The sequence below is a fragment of the Myotis daubentonii genome, chromosome 15 (assembly GCF_963259705.1).
Source record: "Myotis daubentonii chromosome 15, mMyoDau2.1, whole genome shotgun sequence".
In the NCBI taxonomy this organism is placed as follows: Eukaryota; Metazoa; Chordata; class Mammalia; order Chiroptera; family Vespertilionidae; genus Myotis; species Myotis daubentonii.
Window position 1 is genome coordinate 40961760 of NC_081854.1, and position 20426 is coordinate 40982185.

At 41.6% G+C, this 20426-nt stretch overlaps 1 protein-coding gene across 8 annotated transcripts in view; it reads left to right on the forward strand.

Moving 5' to 3' along the window:
* Nucleotides 1-20426, forward strand: part of WDR59 (WD repeat domain 59) — a 71299-nt gene that overhangs the window by 14784 nt on the left and 36089 nt on the right. For all 8 annotated transcript variants that reach the window (XR_009448876.1, XM_059667445.1, XM_059667444.1 and 5 more), the window contains 7 exons: nt 2016-2104; nt 5793-5909; nt 11668-11745; nt 14781-14937; nt 18120-18199; nt 19672-19804; nt 19916-20040. Coding sequence is in view for 7 of the 8 variants with exons in the window: in XM_059667445.1 (XP_059523428.1) it covers nt 2016-2104; nt 5793-5909; nt 11668-11745; nt 14781-14937; nt 18120-18199; nt 19672-19804; nt 19916-20040 (779 nt within the window). In the remaining variant the exon portion in view is untranslated. The remainder of the gene's footprint in view (nt 1-2015; nt 2105-5792; nt 5910-11667; nt 11746-14780; nt 14938-18119; nt 18200-19671; nt 19805-19915; nt 20041-20426) is intronic.

Sequence of the window (20426 nt, forward strand, 5' to 3'; positions counted from 1 at the left end):
TGCAAATGGTTGATATACTTCTCATCTTTATTAATTGGTAGGGTTCTTCTCCTTTTCCTTTTTTGGTTTGTATTTCTTTTTCTGCAGTTTGTTTATTGAAGAAACCAGGTTGTTTGTCCTGTGGTTTCCCTACATTCTAGATGATGCTGATTGTGTCCCCATGGTTTCATTTAATATGGAGGCACTGCGTCTTTGAAATCTGATCTACCTGTTTTCATTGCTCAGTTGGAATGAACTATTGTTGAGATTCTGCACTGGGCTCTTGTGGAGGGTTCCCACCAGTTTCTGAGAGTCAAACTTGGGTGTAGAACTGGTAAACCTTACTCACAGGGATGAAGCCTAATCATCAGGATTATCTTTTGGCATCAAGGTCCTGTCACGAGGAGATGGAACGGGCTCTTCTTACTCTTTCTCTAGCTGATACGCTTTCTTACAAAAAAACCGGGTCTTCACCACTTATTCTTAGGTGACTTAAGATGCCCTGTGTCTCAAGAAAAAAAACAAAAACAAAAAATACCCTCACCAAAACCAAGCAAGGATAACTCTGGGCCTTATCTCTATTTCCTGTTAGATTCTAAGTCCTTGCTTTTCTCCAGACTTCTTGCTCTTCAAAGCCCTGGATCTACTATGGTATCCCCAATAATAAACACCCACCCAAAGGGAGAGATGTCAAAGCAGAAATATCATGTGTTATCTAAGCAAGAACAAAAAGAGGTGGGAAGGAGGGCCATTGTTTGGTTCTGGTTTAACTTAACTTGATTATTATTATTTTTATTTTATTTTATTTTTTTAAATATATTTTATTGATTTTTTACAGAGAGGAAGGGAGAGAGATAGTTAGAAACACCGCTGAGAGAGAAACATAGATCAGCTGCCTCCTGCACATCTCCTACTGGGGATGTGCCTGCAACCCAGGTACATGCCCTTGACCGGAATCGAACCTGGGACCTTTCAGTCCACAGGCCGACGCTCTGTCCACTGAGCCAAACCGGTTTCGGTGTAACTTGATTATTTTTAAGAGTCAGCTATCATTGCTGCTGTGCCCCAGTTTTTCCCATTTCTCAACCTCTTCTGCCATCTTACAGTGTGCCGCCTCTCTTAAGTAGTAGGTCTTTTGTGGTTGTTCTTTGTGTTTGCAGAGTGGGGAAGGCCTGAGTCCACACAGTGCCTGGGTGTTCCCTTTCCCTGACTCAGTGCAGGGCCAGTGGCGGTGTCTAACCACTGATGGGGTGGTGGAGGGGGGTGCACACAACCCTCTGAGGGCAGAATTGGGCAACACTAGAGCTTATTTTTCATCCGAGCTTTGTTTTGCCAACACTGTCCCTCCAAAAAAGAAAGAAAGAGAGAGAGAGAGAGAGAGAGAGAGAGAGAGAGAGAGAGAGAAAGAAAGAGAGAGAGAGAGAGAGAGAGAGAGAGAGAGAGAGAGAGAGAGAGAGAGAGAGAGAGAGAGAGAAAAGAAAGGAAGGAAGGAAGGAAGGAAGGAAGGAAGGAAGGAAGGAAGGAAGGAAGGAAGGAAGAAAGAAAGAAAGAAAGGAAGGAAGAAAGAAAGAAAGAAAGAAAGGAAGGAGGAAAGGAGGAAAGAAAGGAGGAAAGAAAACAGGGAAGGAGCAGGCATTGAGGTTGGGAGTGCAATCCTGGTCATTGAGGTGATGAAGAGCCAGGTTGTGTGATGAGTCAGTTACCAACCAGCATAGCCACGTTCAATGTCTGCTCTCTAAGAAACTGCTCAGAGCAGTAACCTGTAGATGCTGCTGATGTTGCTCAGAGGTAACCTGTAGATTTTTTTCCCCGAGTGAAGTTATCAGGTGACTCTGATCCTGTTCCCATGTGTTATTTAATTCATTTATTTTTTGGCTTTATGTTCTCTTTATGGTGGAGTTGGTGCATGTATAGAAACTTGAAGGATTCTGTGTTTATTTTACCCAGAGCTCATTATCCAGCTCCCCTGGGTATGCTGTCCTCTGATTCCAAAGGTGTTGAGGTCAGCAGCTTTCTACCCTGATTTTTCTTTGCAGCGGGTGCTTCACAGGTCAAATGGAATAAAAAAAATGCTAATTGCCTTGCCACCAGCCACGATGGGGATGTACGGATATGGGACAAGCGGGTGAGTAATCTCTCTTTTTCCCCCAGTTGGCCTTTAATCCCTCCCAGAGGGTAGGACGAGGATGTTGTGAGTAGCAAGGCTTGTCTGAGAGTCTAGCGTGCCTGTGCAGTGTGGTAAATTGACATTTTCAGACCACAGTACCAGATGATCTTTTGCTTCCTGATCAAACTGGCGTTGAAGGAAGGTAGGGAAGTGAGGCATATGATCAGTGGTTAAGACAATGAACTTGGTCTCTGAAGTTAGAGTCCCAGTTTGCTGTCTCCTAAGTATGATATCAGATGAGTCACTGAACATCTCCAAGCCTCCATTTCCTTATCTTTAAAGTAAAGTTGATAATAATAGTGAGTGTATCATTGAGGAGGTCAATCCTGGGAGACCCAACACTATTCTAAGATCATCAACTGCCCCAGATTGTAAAGCAAAAACTGTTTGTTCTGGAACATACACCATCCTGGATATCTCTGGTGTAAATGACTGAGATGCGGGGTACTCAGTTGCACAAATCTTCCCTTAGGCCTAGCTATCTCATCAGCCCCAAAAGAGCCTGCAGACCATGTATTCTCCCTTCAACAGCTCCTGTAACTGACAAGCAGGAAGCGGTGTGGGGTCCTTGACTGCTGTTGTAATGGAAAGTATGTAGGACGTTTGGTATGTTGACATGAGGGACAGTAATGATGCAGGGAGAGGGCCTCAACGGTATCTAACTGCCAGAGGATTGGGCAATAATGCTCCTGTAAGATCTGGGGTCTAAACACTACTTCCTGCTCTGTGAAGTCCGAGGCTGGAGATCCTCAGCCTTTCGGGGAGCACCTACTTTGAGTTTTTCTGAAACTTGTTCAGGGTCTGTCCCAACTCTGGTGTTGCCTGGAAAGTCTGTTTTGCTTCTGGCTGCCCTGCTCCCTTCCCTCTTAGCAGGAAGTAAGGTCTTATAGTTGCACAGTGGAGAGGGAATGAAGCAGAGATTGGGGGTCTGCTGGATTGGCTGCCAGGACTGCTGGGGAAGTCATGTGCTGGCTGAAGCTTTCAGCCTTAGTAGCTCTTAGGGGAGAAGGAGATTTTATAAATAGAGGTTGGACAGGTGTATCTTCCGTATGTTTTTGTCTCTGTCCCTTTAGTCCAGTCTGGTAGTAGTCATTCTTCCACCCTCTTTATTTCTTAAAGTGGTGACTGGGTTTATTCTTTTTGTCACTAGCATAGCATTTACATATAGTGAATAGTTTAAATGAAATGTGTGGTTAAGTTAATTGTAGTGAATCCCTATTTGCTATAGAATGCTTTCAGAGTCATAGGCAAAAGAAACACTTTGGTATTTAGCCAGGATCTCTGCCAAAACAGTACCTGTGTTCCTTATTTTTTTTTTAATAAAGAATTGTAAGTTTATTAGGTCATCTGGAAAACCAGATGGGCTGAGCCCCAAATGGCACCAGCCTGTGTGCCTTATCTTGAAGTACATACAGCCAAACTGTTCCTTCCTAGTCTTTTGATTGGTCCACTAATAACCCTGACTTCCCCCAGCAAGCCTTTTATCTATTTGGTTTAAGGGGTTTTAACTTTCTTTTTGGCTATTAATAACTTAAGACTTCTGCTGAGATGGATTGTAAAGCTGGTTGGTTTTATTTCTCTGGCACTTCTCGTGTCAGAGCAGCACTGATGGCAGCCAGCCTCAGAGGCTTAAAAAAGTGCAGTATCAGTGGTGATGTTGGAGTGTATTATCAGTGTGACGGATAATACTTACATTTACTAAACATTTCTGATGCACAGGCATTGTTCTAAGAACTTTATGTGTAGCCGGAGCCAGTTTGGCTCGGTGGATGGAGCGTCGGCCTGTGGACTGGGGGTCCCAGGTTCGATCCGGTAGGGGGCATGCGCCTTGGTTGTGGGCGCATCCCCAGTCGGGGACGTGCAGGAGGCGGCTGATTGGCTCATTGATGTTTCTCTCTCATCGATGTTTCTGGCTCTCTATCTCTCTCCCTTCCTCTCTGTGGGGAGTCAATGGAATATATATTTTTTTTTTTAAAAAAAGAACTTTATGTGTATTGGTTTATTTCTCTTTATAACTAGTCTTTAAAGTAGGTACTATTGTGATCCCTGTTCTGCAGATGAGTAAACGTAGGCACAGTTTGTTACTAGGATTTTAACCCAGGGAGGCTAGTTCTGGAGACTGCACTAATACATGCTCTTTAGAGCACGTATAAAAAGAAAATAATCATTCATAGTCCTGTCACCCAGAGACAAATGCTAACATTTTGATATTTTATTTCCGTCTTCATTTTTCATGGTTTATCATATCATATATGTAGTTATATATACTTTTTTCACTTAACATTACATTTTCCTCATGTTATAATCTCTAAGTATAATTATTTTAGAAATATTTATTTATTAAATTTTGTTGTTAATCCTCACCCAAGGATATTTTTCTATTGATTTTTAGAGATAGTGGAAGGGAGTAGGAGAGACAGAAACATTGATGTGAGAGAGACACATCGATTGGTTGCCACCCATTTGTGCCTGGACTGGGAATTAAACCCACAACCTAGGTATGTGCCCTGACCAGAAATTGAACCCCCAGCCTTTTGGTGTACAGAATGCTGCTGCAAGAAACTGACTCCCCCAGCCAGCACTCTAAGTATAACTTAAAAAACAAGTTTTTATTGCTTTCGGAGAGAGGGAGGGAGAGGGGGGGAGAGATAGAAACGTCAGTGATGAGAGAGGATCATTAATTGGCTGCCCCCTGCATGCTCCCCACAAGGAATCGAACCTCCCAGCCCAGGCATGTGCTTTGACCAGGAATCGAACCTCGACTTCCTGGTTCATAGGCTGACACCCAACCACTGAGCAATACCGGCCAGGCTCTAAGTATAACTTTTAATGGCTGCTTCATATTGTATCAGAAAGCTGTACTAGAATTGATTTAAAAATTTTAATCATTCCCCATTACTATTTGTATTGTTTCTGGTTTTCTGGTGTTCCATGAAATTCCAAGATGAACATCTTTTGTATCTAAAGCTTTCTGTGAATTTGGAATATTCCCTTGAGAAAGGAAAATTTTAAGTCTCTTGATCCTCCCCCCTCCCCCCCCACCCCCCCCCCCGCCCCAAAGGTTTTGGTATTTTATATATACACCAGCAGTGATAAATGCAGACTCTGCATTGAGTATTATTTATAGGTATCTTTTAATTTGATAGCTTAAACATATTTTATGTATTATTTGAGGCTTCCTTTTGAGCTTGTTTATTTTTATATGCTTATTAATTGTGTAGTGTTTTCTTTTGTGATGTGTGTTCATTCTTTTTTGGGGTCTTGGTCACATATATATTGGAAGTTTTCAGGATTGACATTGGATCTGTTTGGACATCACAGCCCCTCTTCTTGGGTGATCCTGAGGAAGGGGAGCAAGAATTGCAGACCATAATACTAATGGGGAAAAGCCCCCACTATCTCGTATTCTTCATGAAAGCCTGTCAGGGGCTGGAGTGGAAAGAGATTAGACTCCCAGAGCCATATACAGAGCATGGGTGAAGGAGAGCAGAATAAGTGTTGTTGTTGGTTGTAAACCAAACAAAGTGGTTTCTTAAAGATAGAGACCGTATCTAGCATTTTTGTATCCCCGCTCATCACCCTGCAGACTATGTGGTAGACTCGAGTTTTTTCTAAATAGACAATACAATGTGCTGGTCTTTTGCAGAAACCTAGTACAGCAGTGGAATATCTAGCAGCCCATCTGTCCAAAATCCACGGCCTGGACTGGCACCCAGACAGCGAGCACATTCTTGCTACCTCCAGTCAAGATAATTCTGTCAAGGTGAGTGGTACCCCAGTGGGGAAGTTGGGGAGCTGTGTTTGTGAGGCATCAGTTTGTGTTTGTGAGGCAACACTTTCTTCTGAAGAAAAGCTACAGTATGTTGGCGCAGTCTGTGTGTTTCAGGGGTACATGTGCTTGTTGGGCAGCTGAGCAAGTAAACCTGGTTATGTAGACCAGTAGGAGTGATATAGTTGCATATCTATGTATATAAAAGCCCAGCGACCAGAATGGCGGAATGACCAAAACGACCGGTGGCTATGACGCTCACTGGGGCAGCCAACCAGCCCGATTGATGCCCTCCCCCTCCTGGCCGGCTCCACTCCCAATTGGCCCCCAACGCCCCAATCGGAGGCAGGGCCAGCCAGCCAACTGCCTGCAGCCCCTCCCCCTGACTGGCCCTGCCCTCAGTCAGCCCTCAACACCCGAATTGGGGCGGGGCCAGATGGCAACCACCTGCGGCCCCTCCCCCCTGCCGGCCGGCTTGATGAGCCCCCATTGGGGAGGGCTGGCCAGACCCCACCCATGCACCAATTCTAGCACCGGGCCTCTAGTATCTGATGACTCTTGGACTTTGTTCCTTTCCCCTTGTGAAAGGAAGTCAGAAACAAAAGCATTTAGAAAGGAAAAGAAGTTTACTGACAAAGAAGTTGCCAGGAAGTCAGATTTCAGAAGGACTGGCTCAGCAAAGAAAAAGCACAGCAGACATATAAGGAAAGGAGAAGAGCCCACAGAATTGTTAAGGTTACCAGTTTACCATTAGTCTATCTGGGGTGGAAAAACAGCAGAAGTCAGGAACAGAGTTGTTCTATTAGAGATTCTTTAGCTTACAAGAAATGCTCAAGGTTCATGTGTTTGGGTGACTCTATTATTTTTGGTTTATCTCAGAGTGTAGTGTTTCTTATTGTTTGTTTTTCTTCTCTGACTGTGGCATGTGATGTGTGTGCCCACTTATTCAAAAGGATGCAGGGCATGGAGTCAGCCTCGCTCTACAGTTCCTCCTTGTGGTCAAGCCTCTGCCTGGAAGGTCAGAGATTTAACCACAAAAATTTGCTTAGCAATTTTGTGATTCAGCATCATTAATTTAATGCTTTGCTTTATTTTCATAGGCACACTCATCTTTTTGGTATGGTTAGCAAAACTAAAACCATACATACACTAAGGCTTGAAAGTTAACTTCTCTCTTGAGATTTGTAAAACCTCCAGGGTTGTACTTGACGTTTATGTGCCAGAAGTGGTTTTCTTGTTTCTTCGTTTTATTTTATTTTATTTTTTTTACCCACATGGGCTTCTTTTTTTTTTTTTATTGCTTAAAGTATTACAAAGAGTATTACATATGTCTCCTCCCCCCCCCGCCCCCCCTTGACATTCCCCCGGCCTCCCCTACCCCCCAGTGGCTTGTGTCCATTGGTTATGCTTATATGCATGCATACAAGTCCTTCAGTTGATCTCTTACCTCCCCCCTCCCGCCCCCAAAACCTCACTGGCCTTCCTGCTGTAGTTTGACAGTCTGTTCGATGCTGCTCTGCCTCTGTATCTATTTTTGTTCATCAGTTTATAATGGTCTTTATTATCCATAAATGAGTGAGATCATGTGGTATTTTTCTTTCATTGACTGTCTTATTTCACTTAGCATAATGCGCTCCAGTTCCATCCATGCCGTTGCAAATGGTAAGAATTCCTTCTTTTCTACAGCAGCATAGTATTCCATTGTGTAGATGTACCACAGTTTTCTAATCCATTCATCTGCTGATGGGCACTTAGGTTGTTTCCAGATCTTCGCTATGGTAAATTGTACTGCTATGAACATAGGGATGCATATATCCTTTCTGATTAGTGTTTCTGTTTTCTTGGGATATAGTCCTAGAAGTGGGATCACTGGGTCAAATGGGAATTCCATTTTTAACTTTTTGAGGAAACTCCATACTGTCTTCCATAGAGGCTGCACCAGTCTGCATTCCCACCAGCAGTGCACGAGTGTTCCCTTTTCTCCGCATCCTCTCCAGCACTTGTCGTTTGTTGATTTGTTGATGGTAGCCATTCTGACAGGTGTGAGATGATGCCTCATTGTTGTTTTGATTTGCATTTCTCGGATGATTAGTGACTTTGAGCATGTTTTCATATGTCTCGTGGCTTTCTGAATGTCCTCTTTTGAAAAGTGTCTATTTAGGTCCTTTGCCCATTTTTTGATTGTATTGTTTTTCTTCCTTTTGTTAAGTTGTATGAGTTCCCTATAAATGTTGGAGATTTAACCCTTATCGGTGATAACATTGGCAAATATGTTCTCCCATGCAGTGGGCTTTCTTGTTGTTTTGTTGATGGTTTCCTTTGCTGTGCAGAAGCTTTTTATTTTGATGTAGTCCCATTTGTTTATTTTCTCTTTAGTTTCCAATGTCCTAGGAGCAGTATCAGTGAAGAAATTGCTTCGGCATATGTCTGAGATTTTGTTGCCTTTGGATTCCTTTAGTATTTTTATGGTTTCCCATCTTACATTTAAGTCCTTTACCCATTTTGAGTTTATTTTTGTGTATGGTGTAAGTTGGTGGTCTAGTTTCATTTTTTTCTGTTTCTTCGTTTTAGATTTGGATTTTTGTCCCCCATCCCCTCCCGATCAGCTTGTCTCCCAAGCTCAGGAACCAGAAACCAACCAATTCACCTCTACCTCTATCTTTGAGGTCCCCAAGTTTGTCATTGTTCATTGACATTTTTACTACATATGAGGCTGGGATCCCATAGGCAATAAAGCAGGTAATAGGCAAGGCCCACGTGTGAAACACAGTCCTTGTTCCTTACCTGTAGGTTTAGCTTATGAATCAAGTGAAGCTTTTGGCATGGTACTTACTTTTCCACTATAGTCTGATAAGAAGGAGGACAGTTATTACTGAATGTATGTAAATAACATAACTGTAAAAAGTAAAATAATTTAGAGGCACATTGTATAATATTCAACCATTATTCTTACTAATTTGTAGATAAGGATGAATATGTCATTTTCCCCCCTACACAATCATTTTCTTACATTTATCTGACAGTTTATTAACTTATAACTTGTGGTAATAATTTTCATTGTATTTTTAGTGTCTGAATTCTCTGGGATCAGCTGGAACAAGCATTGAATGAGTATTTCAGTTCAGTTTGTAAATTGTTAACTGTAAAACGCTTGAATTAAGAAGATGGGAAATGATTTTTTTTAAAGGATTTTCTTATATAGCCATTAAAAGTAGAACATTAACCACAATGAAACTGGTTTTTTCCTGATCTTGGTTTAAGCAGTCTATTTCAGAAAATTGCCTCAGACTGAGTCCTGGAAATCCAAGCATGGTCCTTTGGGTACATTCTGAGAGATGAGTGTCTGGCCACGGATCAAGGTCAGCCTTATTGAGAATCTGTACCCCTGAGGCTATTCGAGAACCTGGTTCTTTCCTTCTTGATTGAAACCTTTCTTATAGTTCTTCAGAAAACTTGCTTTCTGATCTGTAGCTTGTAGCTGGGGCCCTTTGGCAGTGGTAAGAGAAAAGCAGAAATCGCCTGTGGATGGGAGGTTGGCATGGCTCTGATTAATGTATTATAATAACCACCTCTATCAGAGAAAAACATAGAGAAGACCTCTAGTCACATGTAACTCCATCACTGATTGCCTTGAGAATAAGAATTTGTTATGAACATGAGGACTTTGTCAGATTTCCAGGGTCCCCCAATTTTCCCGTCAGTGATATGTTATAATTGTCACCAACTGTTGAATATATTTAAACCTAGAAGCAAAATCATTTTTTTAAAAAAGGATTAATTTTGTTAATTGTCATACCAATCTTTGTTTCTAACCTGAAAAGTATACAACTGAAATGCATTCAGAGTAACAATATTTTAGTTGTAGATAATTAACCCAGGGAGGTGGAACTTCTCTTTCACTTGTTAGCATGGTGGACTTGCTAGCATGAAATCATTGTATTGAGCTAATTAAAAATCTGGAGAATGCCAAGCCTATCTAATATTTCAAGTTTCCCTTCTTTTACAAGTTGATGGAGTAAGTTATGGTTTACCTTATGGCCATCTGGGAAACCCAAAAGCAGTTTAGATGGAAAAGACATCTTAACAGTTTTATAAGTTTGAATATGGGGCCTGGATTTGGCAAAAAAGAGTTGTCAGAAGAAACAAGAATTATTGCATGCTATGCCTTTATAGTTACACTCTCCCCAACCCCCAACTTCTGGCAACCATGGGTCCGTTCTCCATCATTATAGTTTTGTGTTTTGCAGATGTCATTAAAATGGAATCATGTAGTATGTAACTTTTTGAGCCTGGCTTCTTTCATTCAGCATAACATCTTTAAGATTTATCCAAGTTATTTGAAGAATCAATAGTTCTGTCTTGGCCTGTGTTGCTCAATGGTTAGACTGTTGGCCTGTGCATTTAAGGGTCATGGGTTTGATATCCTGTGAAGGGCACATATCTAGGTTCCAGGTTTGATCCCCAGCCCTGGTTGGGGCATGTGCAGGAGGCAACTAATCGATGTGTGTCTCTCTCACATCGATGTTTCTCTCCCTCTTTCCCTCCCTTCTACTCTCTCTAAAAATCAATGGAAAAAAAATATAGTCAAGTAAGGATTAATTTAAAAAAAATCAATAGTTCTTATACTTTTACCTGTTGAGTAATAATCCATTGTATGGATAGACTACAATTTATTATCTGTTGACCCATTGGATAACATTTGGGCTGTTTCCAGTTTTGGGTCATTGTAGATAGAGCTGCTATAACCATGCATGTATAGATTTTTTTGTGTGTGAATAGAAATTTTCAGTTTTCTAGGATAAATACATAGAAGTGGGATCACTGGGTCTTATGGTAGGTGTGCATTTAACTTTTAAAGAAACTGCGAAACTGTTTTCCAGAGTGGCTTCTGTCTGTTTTTGAAAATAATTTCTTAATACCCCAATAGTTCAGAGTTTCACTGTTGGTCCTCCTGCCATGGTGCTTTGCTATTTTCTGCTCTCATGACAAGTGCTGCACTCCCAAGTGTATTTGTCTCTCCATTGTAAGCACAGGTATCATCTCTAAGGGAGAGTTTGTATCTGGCTCACTTTTGTATAACTGCAGCTTCAAGTCCCACACCTTCCATGTAGGTGTGGGCGAATGAGTGGGTTGTTGGGCACACAGATAGTTGCATAGCCACCTTTTTCCTGTGTGACCTTGGGCAAGTTCCATGGGTTAGTAATTTTAGCTTCTCCGTTTGCAAAAGCGATTGATAACACTCATTATATGGTTGTTGTAAAGATTTAATGGGATAAAAACTTAAAAGCTCTAAACATTTGTCTGAAATGCAATAAGTAGTCAGAACATTGCAGCTATTATTGTTAGTTAAATTACTCTACTTGTGAAAGTGATAGAGGGTGAAAACATGTCACTCTTACCTTTCAGCTAGGAATGTTGTCTAACAGGCAGGCTGACAGTGATCTGCCCCAGTGTGGTCCTCGTGAAGTCCGAAAATTCTCTTGTAATGGTTATGAGTGTGAACAGGTTTTCTTTGTGTCTCTGCAACAGTAGCATGGCCGTGGGGCTGACTGAAATGCACTATTGAAATGTATCTTTAGAGCAGCAGTCGCCAGCCTTTCGGACCTCACGGACCACCAGTGGTCTGCAGACCACGGATTGGTGACCGCTGGTTTAGAGGACAAAACAATGAGTTCAAAGGCTGTTCGTATTTCAATAGTTGAGTTTTTTAATGGCATTTATTTCACAAATTATCTTTCTTTCTTTCTTCCAGTTCTGGGATTACCGCCAGCCTCGGAAATACCTCAATATTCTCCCTTGCCAGGTGCCTGTCTGGAAGGCCAGATACACTGTGAGTGTGACACCTGTCTCGTGTTGGGAAACTTCCATCTTGGTGTTCCAGACTCTTTATGAGGCAGTTTTCTCTTTCTGTCTTGATTTAGGGGTGGGCCAAAGGTGGTCATGCTGGTATAAAAGATGTTATCCACTGAAAAATGTACCCTTGGGCCCTGGCCAGTGTGGCTCAGTTGGTTGGTACGCCATTCCACATACCAGAAAGTGGCAGGTTCGATTCCCACATACCAGGTTGTGGGTTCCATCCCCGGTCAGAGCGTACAGGAGGCAGTTGACCACTGTTCCTCGCTCACATTGATGTCTCTCTCTAACATTGATGTTTCTCTCTCCCTCTCTCTCTCCAATTAAAAATAATTTTTAAAAATTTAAAAATTTACCCTTGGAATTTTGGGTAAGAATCTGTACTAGAATTACTAACCAGAGCTAGACTGAGAAGCTAGGTAGTGGGAAGGTGGTCACTAGAAGCAGGGGAAGAGGGTTAGATGGAAGCAGAGGGTGGAGAGATTTGTGGTCAGTGGATTGTGATGGAAAGAAGGCTGGCTTTAGATTCAGAAGACCTGGGTTTTGGGCCCAGCAATGCCACTTAATTCCCCCCCCCCATCTTTATTGAGCTATAATTGATATATAATATTGTGCAAGTTCAAATTGTACAACATGTTAATTTGATACACTTATATGTTGCAAAACGATTATCACCATAGCATTAGCTAACACCTCCATCACATAATTACCATTTCTTTTTTGTGATGAGAACATGCAAGATTTACTCTCTTAGCAACTTTCAAGTATGTAATGCGGTGTTACTAACTTTAATCACTCTGTTGTACATTAGATCCCTAGAATGTAATCATTTTATAACCGGAAGTTTGTACCCTCTGACCAACTTTCCTCTTCTTCCCCTCTCCTCAGCCCTGTAATTGATATTTTACTTGGTGTTTCTATGAGTTCAGTCTTTTTAGATTCTACATGTAAGTGATGTCATACAGTATTTGTCTTTCTCTGACTTACTTTACTTAGCATAATGCCCTCAAGGTTCATCCACATTGTGGTAAATGGCAGCATTTCCTTCTTTCTCATGGCTGAGTAATATTCCATTGTGTGTGTGTGTGTGTACATGTGTGTGTGTGTGTGTGTCACATTTTTATCATTCACCATTGATAGACACTTCAGTTTCCACATTTTGGCTTGTGAATAATGCCGCAATGAGACATTTAATATTTGTGTGGCCTTTGGCAAGCCATTTGGTATTTTTGAGCAATAGTTATCTCCTTTGTAAAATACGAATAATAATTTTTACAATGCCTTCCTTTTTTATTGTGATAAAATTCACCATTTTAAAATGTGCAATTCAGTGGCATTTAGTATATGCACAATATGCCTTCCTTTTGAAAAATCATATATGAAAATGTTTTATAAATCATAAAGTACCATGAATATAGGGAGTAGGCTATTATCAACATTCCAACAATTATTTCATTGCCACATTGGTAGCTGCTGATCAGAGGTAATGTATTTCTCTTAGTGTCACTTTGAAAAGGGAGGATAGGGATGGATAAAGGTACTTTTATACATTAGGCTGTTACCCTGGGGCATTGTGGAGCATAGAGGATAATTGGGTATTAAGTGGCTTTTGCATTGTTAGCAGCAGATGTTGACAACAACAGATGTTGTTCTTTTTTCCCAATAGTTTATTGATTTTTTTTAGAGAGAGAGGAAGGGAGAGGGAGAGAGGGATTGCCCTTGGCCAGGAATCGACTCGGCAACCTCCTCCTGGTGTGCAGGATGACAACCCAACTAACTAGGTCACACCAGTCAAGGCAGATGTTGTTCTTTTTTCTTTTCTTTCTTTTTTTAATGTATCTTTATTGATTTCAGAGACAAGGGAGAGGAAGAGATAGATAGAAACATTAATGATGAGAGAGAATCATTGATTGGCTGCCTCCTGCATGTCCCCTACTGGGGATCAAGCCCGCAACCCGGGCATGTGCCCTTGACCGGAATCAAACCTGGGACCCTTCCGTCCGCAGGTCGACGCTCTATCCACTGAGACAAACCAGCTAGAGCAGATGTTGTTCTTATGAATAGAAATACTTCTCTGGATTAATATGTTTGTTTGTTTTAAAAAACCAAACAAACAGAGAAGTCTAGAAGTGCTGCCAGGAGGGGAGGTAGAGATAAATGTGCTCTAGGTAATGATGGTTTATTCCCTAAAGACCAGTGTCTAATCATCAAACAAATGGGCCCCTTAGCTGCCTAGCAGATTGGGTGTTGATAAGTAAAATCTGTCAGACCTCCAACTAACTGGGAGGTTTTTTTTGAATAGCTGTAGTATTTGGGGGCAGTGGGAAGGTTGTGGTTCACATGGATGGTATGCCCGTGGTGCATTTCCTCGAGACAGGAATTATGCTTACTGCTCTGGCCTTTTCCCCAGCGTGCCTTGCATGCTCACTCTGGGAAAGCGCTCAGAAACTTGTGAAGGAGCTCAGGGATAGTAGGTAGGATATGAAACAGTGTGTTCCTGTGTGCAACAGTCAGAGCCATATTTTAGAATATTTTCAAAGTTCTTCAAGTATTTGGCTTAGCTTTATTTTATTTTATTAAATATATTTTTATTCATTTCAGAGAGGGAGAGGGAGAGAGAGATAGAAACATCAATGACGAGAAAGAATCATTGATCGGCTGCCTTCTACACGCCCCCTACTGGGGGTTGAGCCCGCAACCTGGGTATGTACCCTTGACTAGAATCAAACCTGGGACCCTTCAGTCCACAGGCCGACGCTCTATCCACTGAGCCAAACCAGCTAGGGCGAGGCTTAGCTTTATTTATTTATTTTTTTCACTTGATCTGGTTCCTTCCAGAAGCAAAGAAAAGTAGATGTGATGGTCAACTTATGATATTTGGAAAAATTTTCCCTAGATGGGTTGGGACCTTCCATCATCCAATTTATTTTAGGAAAGAATTGCTACTTTGTTACTGAAGACTCAGCTGATTCTCCCTGGAATCATCACCTGCTTTTCCCTTTCTTGCCCTAGCCTTTCAGCAATGGATTAGTCACTGTGATGGTCCCCCAGCTGCGGAGGGAGAATAGTCTGCTCTTGTGGAATGTCTTTGACTTGAACACCCCTGTCCATACCTTTGTGGGGCACGATGACGTGGTGCTGGAGTTCCAGTGGAGGAAGCAGAAGGAAGGTGAGTGGGAGAGAAGACGGCCGCCTGCTTTCCTTCTGAGCCCTGTTCCACAGCAGCTCAGTCAGGGTTGGCTGTGTGACCCAATGAGGAGGATGCAGAAGCAGGGCTGGCTTTAGGAATCGGTCAGTGTCCACCACCTTTAATCGTAGATAGGCAAAGGGGTGTGCGGGCTGTGATTCTTCTCCTAAGTTTCCTCCTCTTCTCTTCTGTTGCGTGGAGTCTCTCTCCTGTGTGGGAAAGCTCTATAAGAAATGGATAGACTTGCTGTGGGATCATTTCTAGGGCTGAAAACTCTGGGGTCACTACCTTCAGAAGCCTCTGGCAGTTGCCCCTTGCTACTTTGCTGACGAGGGAGACCCGAGGTCATCACTGCCCTCACAAATTCCCAGTCTCATCACAAACACGTAGTGGTATTTTACTGCTTGTCCGCTTGAAGATAAGTTTGGTCAAATGACATGCTTTGAACATGAAACATGAAACATGGTGTGGTCTCTTTTGGGTTGAAGTATTAACAGCCAGTGTGCAAATTACACACTCTCATTGCCTCTGCCACAAAGCTGGCAAGACTCCGGATGGAGCCGCTCCCATCAGAAATGAGGAGGAGGTAGAGATAGAGAGTAAGCATAAAATCCTTCCTTTAAGCTACTGAGATTTGGGGTTGTTTGTGATTGCACCTTAATTAGTCAGCCCTCACTAATGCCTGGTCAGAATTACAGTGGGAGTCAGGCAGCCCTTGGCCTCAGTTCCTCCATCAACTCACCATGCAAATTTAGTTGCAGCCTCTCTCTCTCTCTTTTTTTTAATATATATTTTTATTAATTTAGAGAGGAAGGGAGAGGGAGAGAGAGAAAGAAACATCAGTGATGAGAGAGAATCACTGGCATGTGCCCTTGACTGGAATAGAACCTGGGACCCTTCAGTCCGCAGGCTGTCACTCTCTCCACTGAGCCAAACTGGCCAGGGCTCAGCCTCTTTTCTTGAGATCTTCCTGCCATGCTCTCTAAATACTGTACAGAATAGAAGTATATTTCTTGGTTTTTCCATATCACAGAGGGAAAGCCAGGTAGTGCAGTGGTGTGACTTGTCCAGAGCCCAGAAAAGGGCTCTGGTAGACCTGGGGTTAGAGCAGGCAACTTCTTACCCCAGCTTATTTGTGACTCTTCCAGGATGGTTTTTGAAAGGATTCTCTCAATCATCCTCTTAATTTTCCCGTATTTATTTCTGTAATCTCTCTTGCTTCTAGAAACATGAGGCTGCATGACTTTGGCTTTCAACGTATTCTCTTGCATTTTGCCATAGTGAACAGATGATGTGGTCTCCCCACTGTCTGGCCGAGAGAGGTTGGGCCTGTAATTTTGGATTGAAATAAAGTTATCTATGTCTATATGCCAGAAGGGTGAATTGTATAAATTGGGACTGTCTAGAAGTGAAGAAGTTTTTTAAACATTTATTTTCATTTTATTATTTTTGTTAATCCTCACTGGAGGTTATTTTTCCATTGATTTTTAAGGAGAGTGGAAGAGAGAGGGAAAGACAGAGATAAATATCGATGTGAGAGAAACACATCAATTGGTTGTCTCCTGCATGAGCTCTGACCAGGGCCTGGGCCAGGGAGAAGCCTACAACCAAGGTACGCGCCCTTGACCGGAATCGAACCTGGGACCCTTTGGCCCACAGGCTGACGCTCTATCCGCTGAGCCAAACCAGCTAGGGCCAGTAGTGAAATTTTGAATGTAAGTTATAGGGTTTTGTTTTTTTTATTATTCATTTTTATTGTGAAATATATCACCCATCCATAAAATTGCATAAAACACATACAGTTTAAAAAAATAAAGTGAAAATCTATGTAACTATAACCAAGGTCAAGAAAAGAACATTGTTAGAACCCCAAAAGCTTTCTGATCACAATACTCTCTCTTCTCCCAGAGGTAAACACTATCCTAATGCTTATGATAGTGATTTCTGGTTTTATCTTTTTAGTTTACCACCTATTTTTTTCATTTCTCAAAATAGTTTAGGTTTGCTTGTTGTTGAAACTTTTGTGAATATAATCATCCTTTATGTATTCTTGTATTTTACTTTTTATTTTTATGGCCATGTTTTAGTTTTCATTGTTGTTTTTAAGAATGGTATATTGATTTCTAGAGAGAGGAAGGGAGAGAGAGAGAAACATCAATTTGAGAGCATAACATCTATCGGCTGCCCTAACTGGGGAATTGAACCGGCAACCTTTCAGTGCAATGGATGACACCCAACCTACTGAATCACACTGGCCAGGGCTGTCTTGTTAGATTTAAACAGGGATATATAGAAACGTTGTTTGAAGGCAATGACAGAGAAGGAATTTTTGTCCCTCACTCACCCAATTAACTTGGGTAGCTTGTGTTGTTTCCTCAGTTTCCCCATCTGTAAAATGAGGGAATTGGTGAAATTACTTCTAAGTTCTTTGCTCTCTGAAGATGCCATGAAGCAGATTCTAGATACTACATAATTTCCCTGAAATGTCCTGACCTTTCATAAAGCTCTTTCATAAAGCACCCTGAGCCTTTCAGAATAATTTTCCTTTGACCTGACCTAACGTGAAAATATAATTCATTCAACTCAAAACATTAAAGATTTATTATTCATTTTATAAAGAGATGCATGCACCGCTTTCCCAAAAAATTATTTTTAATAGTAAGATGCCATGATGCATTTAAATCAATTCATTTTACAAAAATTGTATTCATCCCCGGCTCCTCTGGAGCATATAAAAGAGGAACATTTGTGGAGGTGAAAGTTTAATGTGGCATTAAACTCCAGTATCACTCTTCACCTGCTAATTTGCTAGTTATTATTTCACCTCATTTAAGTTTCTGCTCAAATGTGACTTCCTCAGGGAGTCCTGTCTAAAAATAGCTTCCCTATCAGTTTCTCTCCTCTATTCTTTTTTTTAAATAACACTGTCACTACTGACATTTTATTACATATTTATTAGTTTGTTTATTTCCACTACTGGGACGTAAGATCTATAATGTCAGAGGTTATTGTATTCATGTTGTAGTGGCTATAACAGTTCATAAATATTTATTGAATGGATGGATGGATGAATGAATGAATGAATCTCACTCCATTGCAACCTGTAGCAAAATTGATGTTTTAATTCAGAAAATTTTCCAGGACTTTTATTTGGTGATTTCTAGGGTCCAAGGACTACCAACTGGTTACGTGGTCACGGGACCAGACCTTAAGAATGTGGCGGGTGGATTCCCAGATGCAGAGGGTATGTATTCGTTGCTGTTGTGGAGGAATGTAACCAGATACACCAGATCAGTGATAGCGAACTTTTTGAGCTCGGCGTGTCAGCATTTTGAAAAACCCTAACTTAACTCTGGTGCCGTGTCACATATAGAAATTTTTTGATATTTGCAACCATAGTAAAACAAAGACTTATATTTTTGATATTTATTTTATATATTTAAATGCCATTTAACTAAAGAAAAATCAACCAAAAAAATGAGTTCATGTGTCACCTCTGACGCGTGACATAGGTTCGCCATCACTGCGCTAGAAACTTAAAAAAAAATACAAAATTTGGTATTTGTGGAAATTAGAGGATACATGATAGATATTTGGTACGTGCTTGCTGGTAGGCCAAGTGGCTGTGTATGCCACAGTGAGCTCTGAGGTCTTCAAGAGCCAACTTCAGTATTCAGCACTTAAAGGCTGAAGAACCTCTGCATGTCTTTTCTTCTCCTGTCCTGGTATAAGAGGGTGTGGGCAGCATACTGAGCAAATGGCCCATGGGCTTCATTTCTTTTTCTTTTCAATGGGCTAGGAAATTTACCCTTGCACTCTGAAGTGTTCAGAGCCCTCTACATCCATCAATGAAGCCTTTTCCAGTTTTTGCCCCATGAACGATATCTGTTTCTTATATGGTCCACATTGGAAGCGGGTATGAACTGCTTTGCTCTGCCTCATCTCAGTGCTCTGACTTCTCATTCAGTGGCTACATTTCTTGAAGTCGGGAACCATGTCTCACTTGTATTCCTCCCCCACAGCACTCTGTACAGAGTGGATAGAAAATGGTGGGTAAAACTTGCTTAGGACGAAGTCATTCTTGAGCATTTTCATCAATTATCAACTTACTGTCTTTCAAATCTATTTTTCTCCAAAAAGTATCATTTGCTCTAATGCTCTGAAGGTTATTATATTTTGGAGGTTAGCTGAATAACTCCATCAAGGCTTAGAATTAAAAATAATGTTTTCTGAGGCTTGCATAAACTATGAACAGGATGAAAAAATTCCACGGTAGAATAATAGAGTCTATTCTCCTGTGTATTTAACCAGGGAGAGTTGGCGATGGATAAAACCTGTTTTGATTTTATCAGTTTTTGTCTGACATCTCTATCCTTTGTGATTCCCATTTTTTTAAAAAATTGATTTTTAGAGAGGGAGGAAGGGACGGGGGGGAGAGAGAGAGAGAAACATCAATGTGAGAATGAAATATGGATCAAATGCCTCCTGCAGGCCCCATATGGCTGGGAGGGGGGCGGAGGACGTGGAGTCTGAAACTCAGGCATATGCCCTGACCAGGAATCGAATTGGCAACCTTTTGGTGCACAGGACGACACCCAACCAACTGAGCCACACCAGCCAGGGCTGTGATTCCCATTTTTAGGTGAGAACTCTAACCCAACATGGTGACATTTCCACTGACTTCTCTGGACCCGGATCTTCTACCCTTTGTTGCAGCTTTGTGCAAATGACATATTAGATGGTGTTGATGAGTTCATCGAGAGCATTTCTCTTCTCCCGGAACCAGAGAAGACCCTTCACACGCAGGACACAGATCACCAGCACAGCTTAAGCCATGGAGAGGAAGAAGGTAATTGGTCTAACTGATGTTTTACGTGAGGTGCCCTCTGCACATTTCAGAGTTGCTCTCTGACTCAGTGCCATAGATGTTTGCCCACAATTGAACCTCTCTCCCTTATAGTCTTAAAGGAAGATCCCCCGAGCAGTCTCCTAGAAGAGAAGAAATCAGATCAACCGGGACTGCCTCAGACTCTGCAGCAGGAGTTCTCCCTGATCAATGTGCAGATCCGGAATGTCAACGTGGAGGTGCTCCAAGTCTAATGAATTGTCTCATGCTCGCGATGGCAGTTGGTGGGAGAGGGGTCTATTTCAGCTAAGATTTCAGCTAGCAAATAGCTTTGCTGCTTTAACAGATAAGTCTCTCTGCTTACTTTTTTTATTTCCTGGGTTTTCTAAAGAAATTGATATTTTGCAAATGCAGATTATTTTTCTAACCATATTACTGTCTCATAAGATGACCTGAGGGATAAACTGATGCTCATGTGTCTTAAAATCTTAGATGCTCCAACACCTCCTTTACTGTATGTGAAGATACTTAGATCTGGGACGGCTTAGTGACTTGACTCAAGTTACTGGTGAAGTTAATGACAGAACTGAGTTTGGAAGCCAAGCCTCTGACTCTCCAGGGCTTT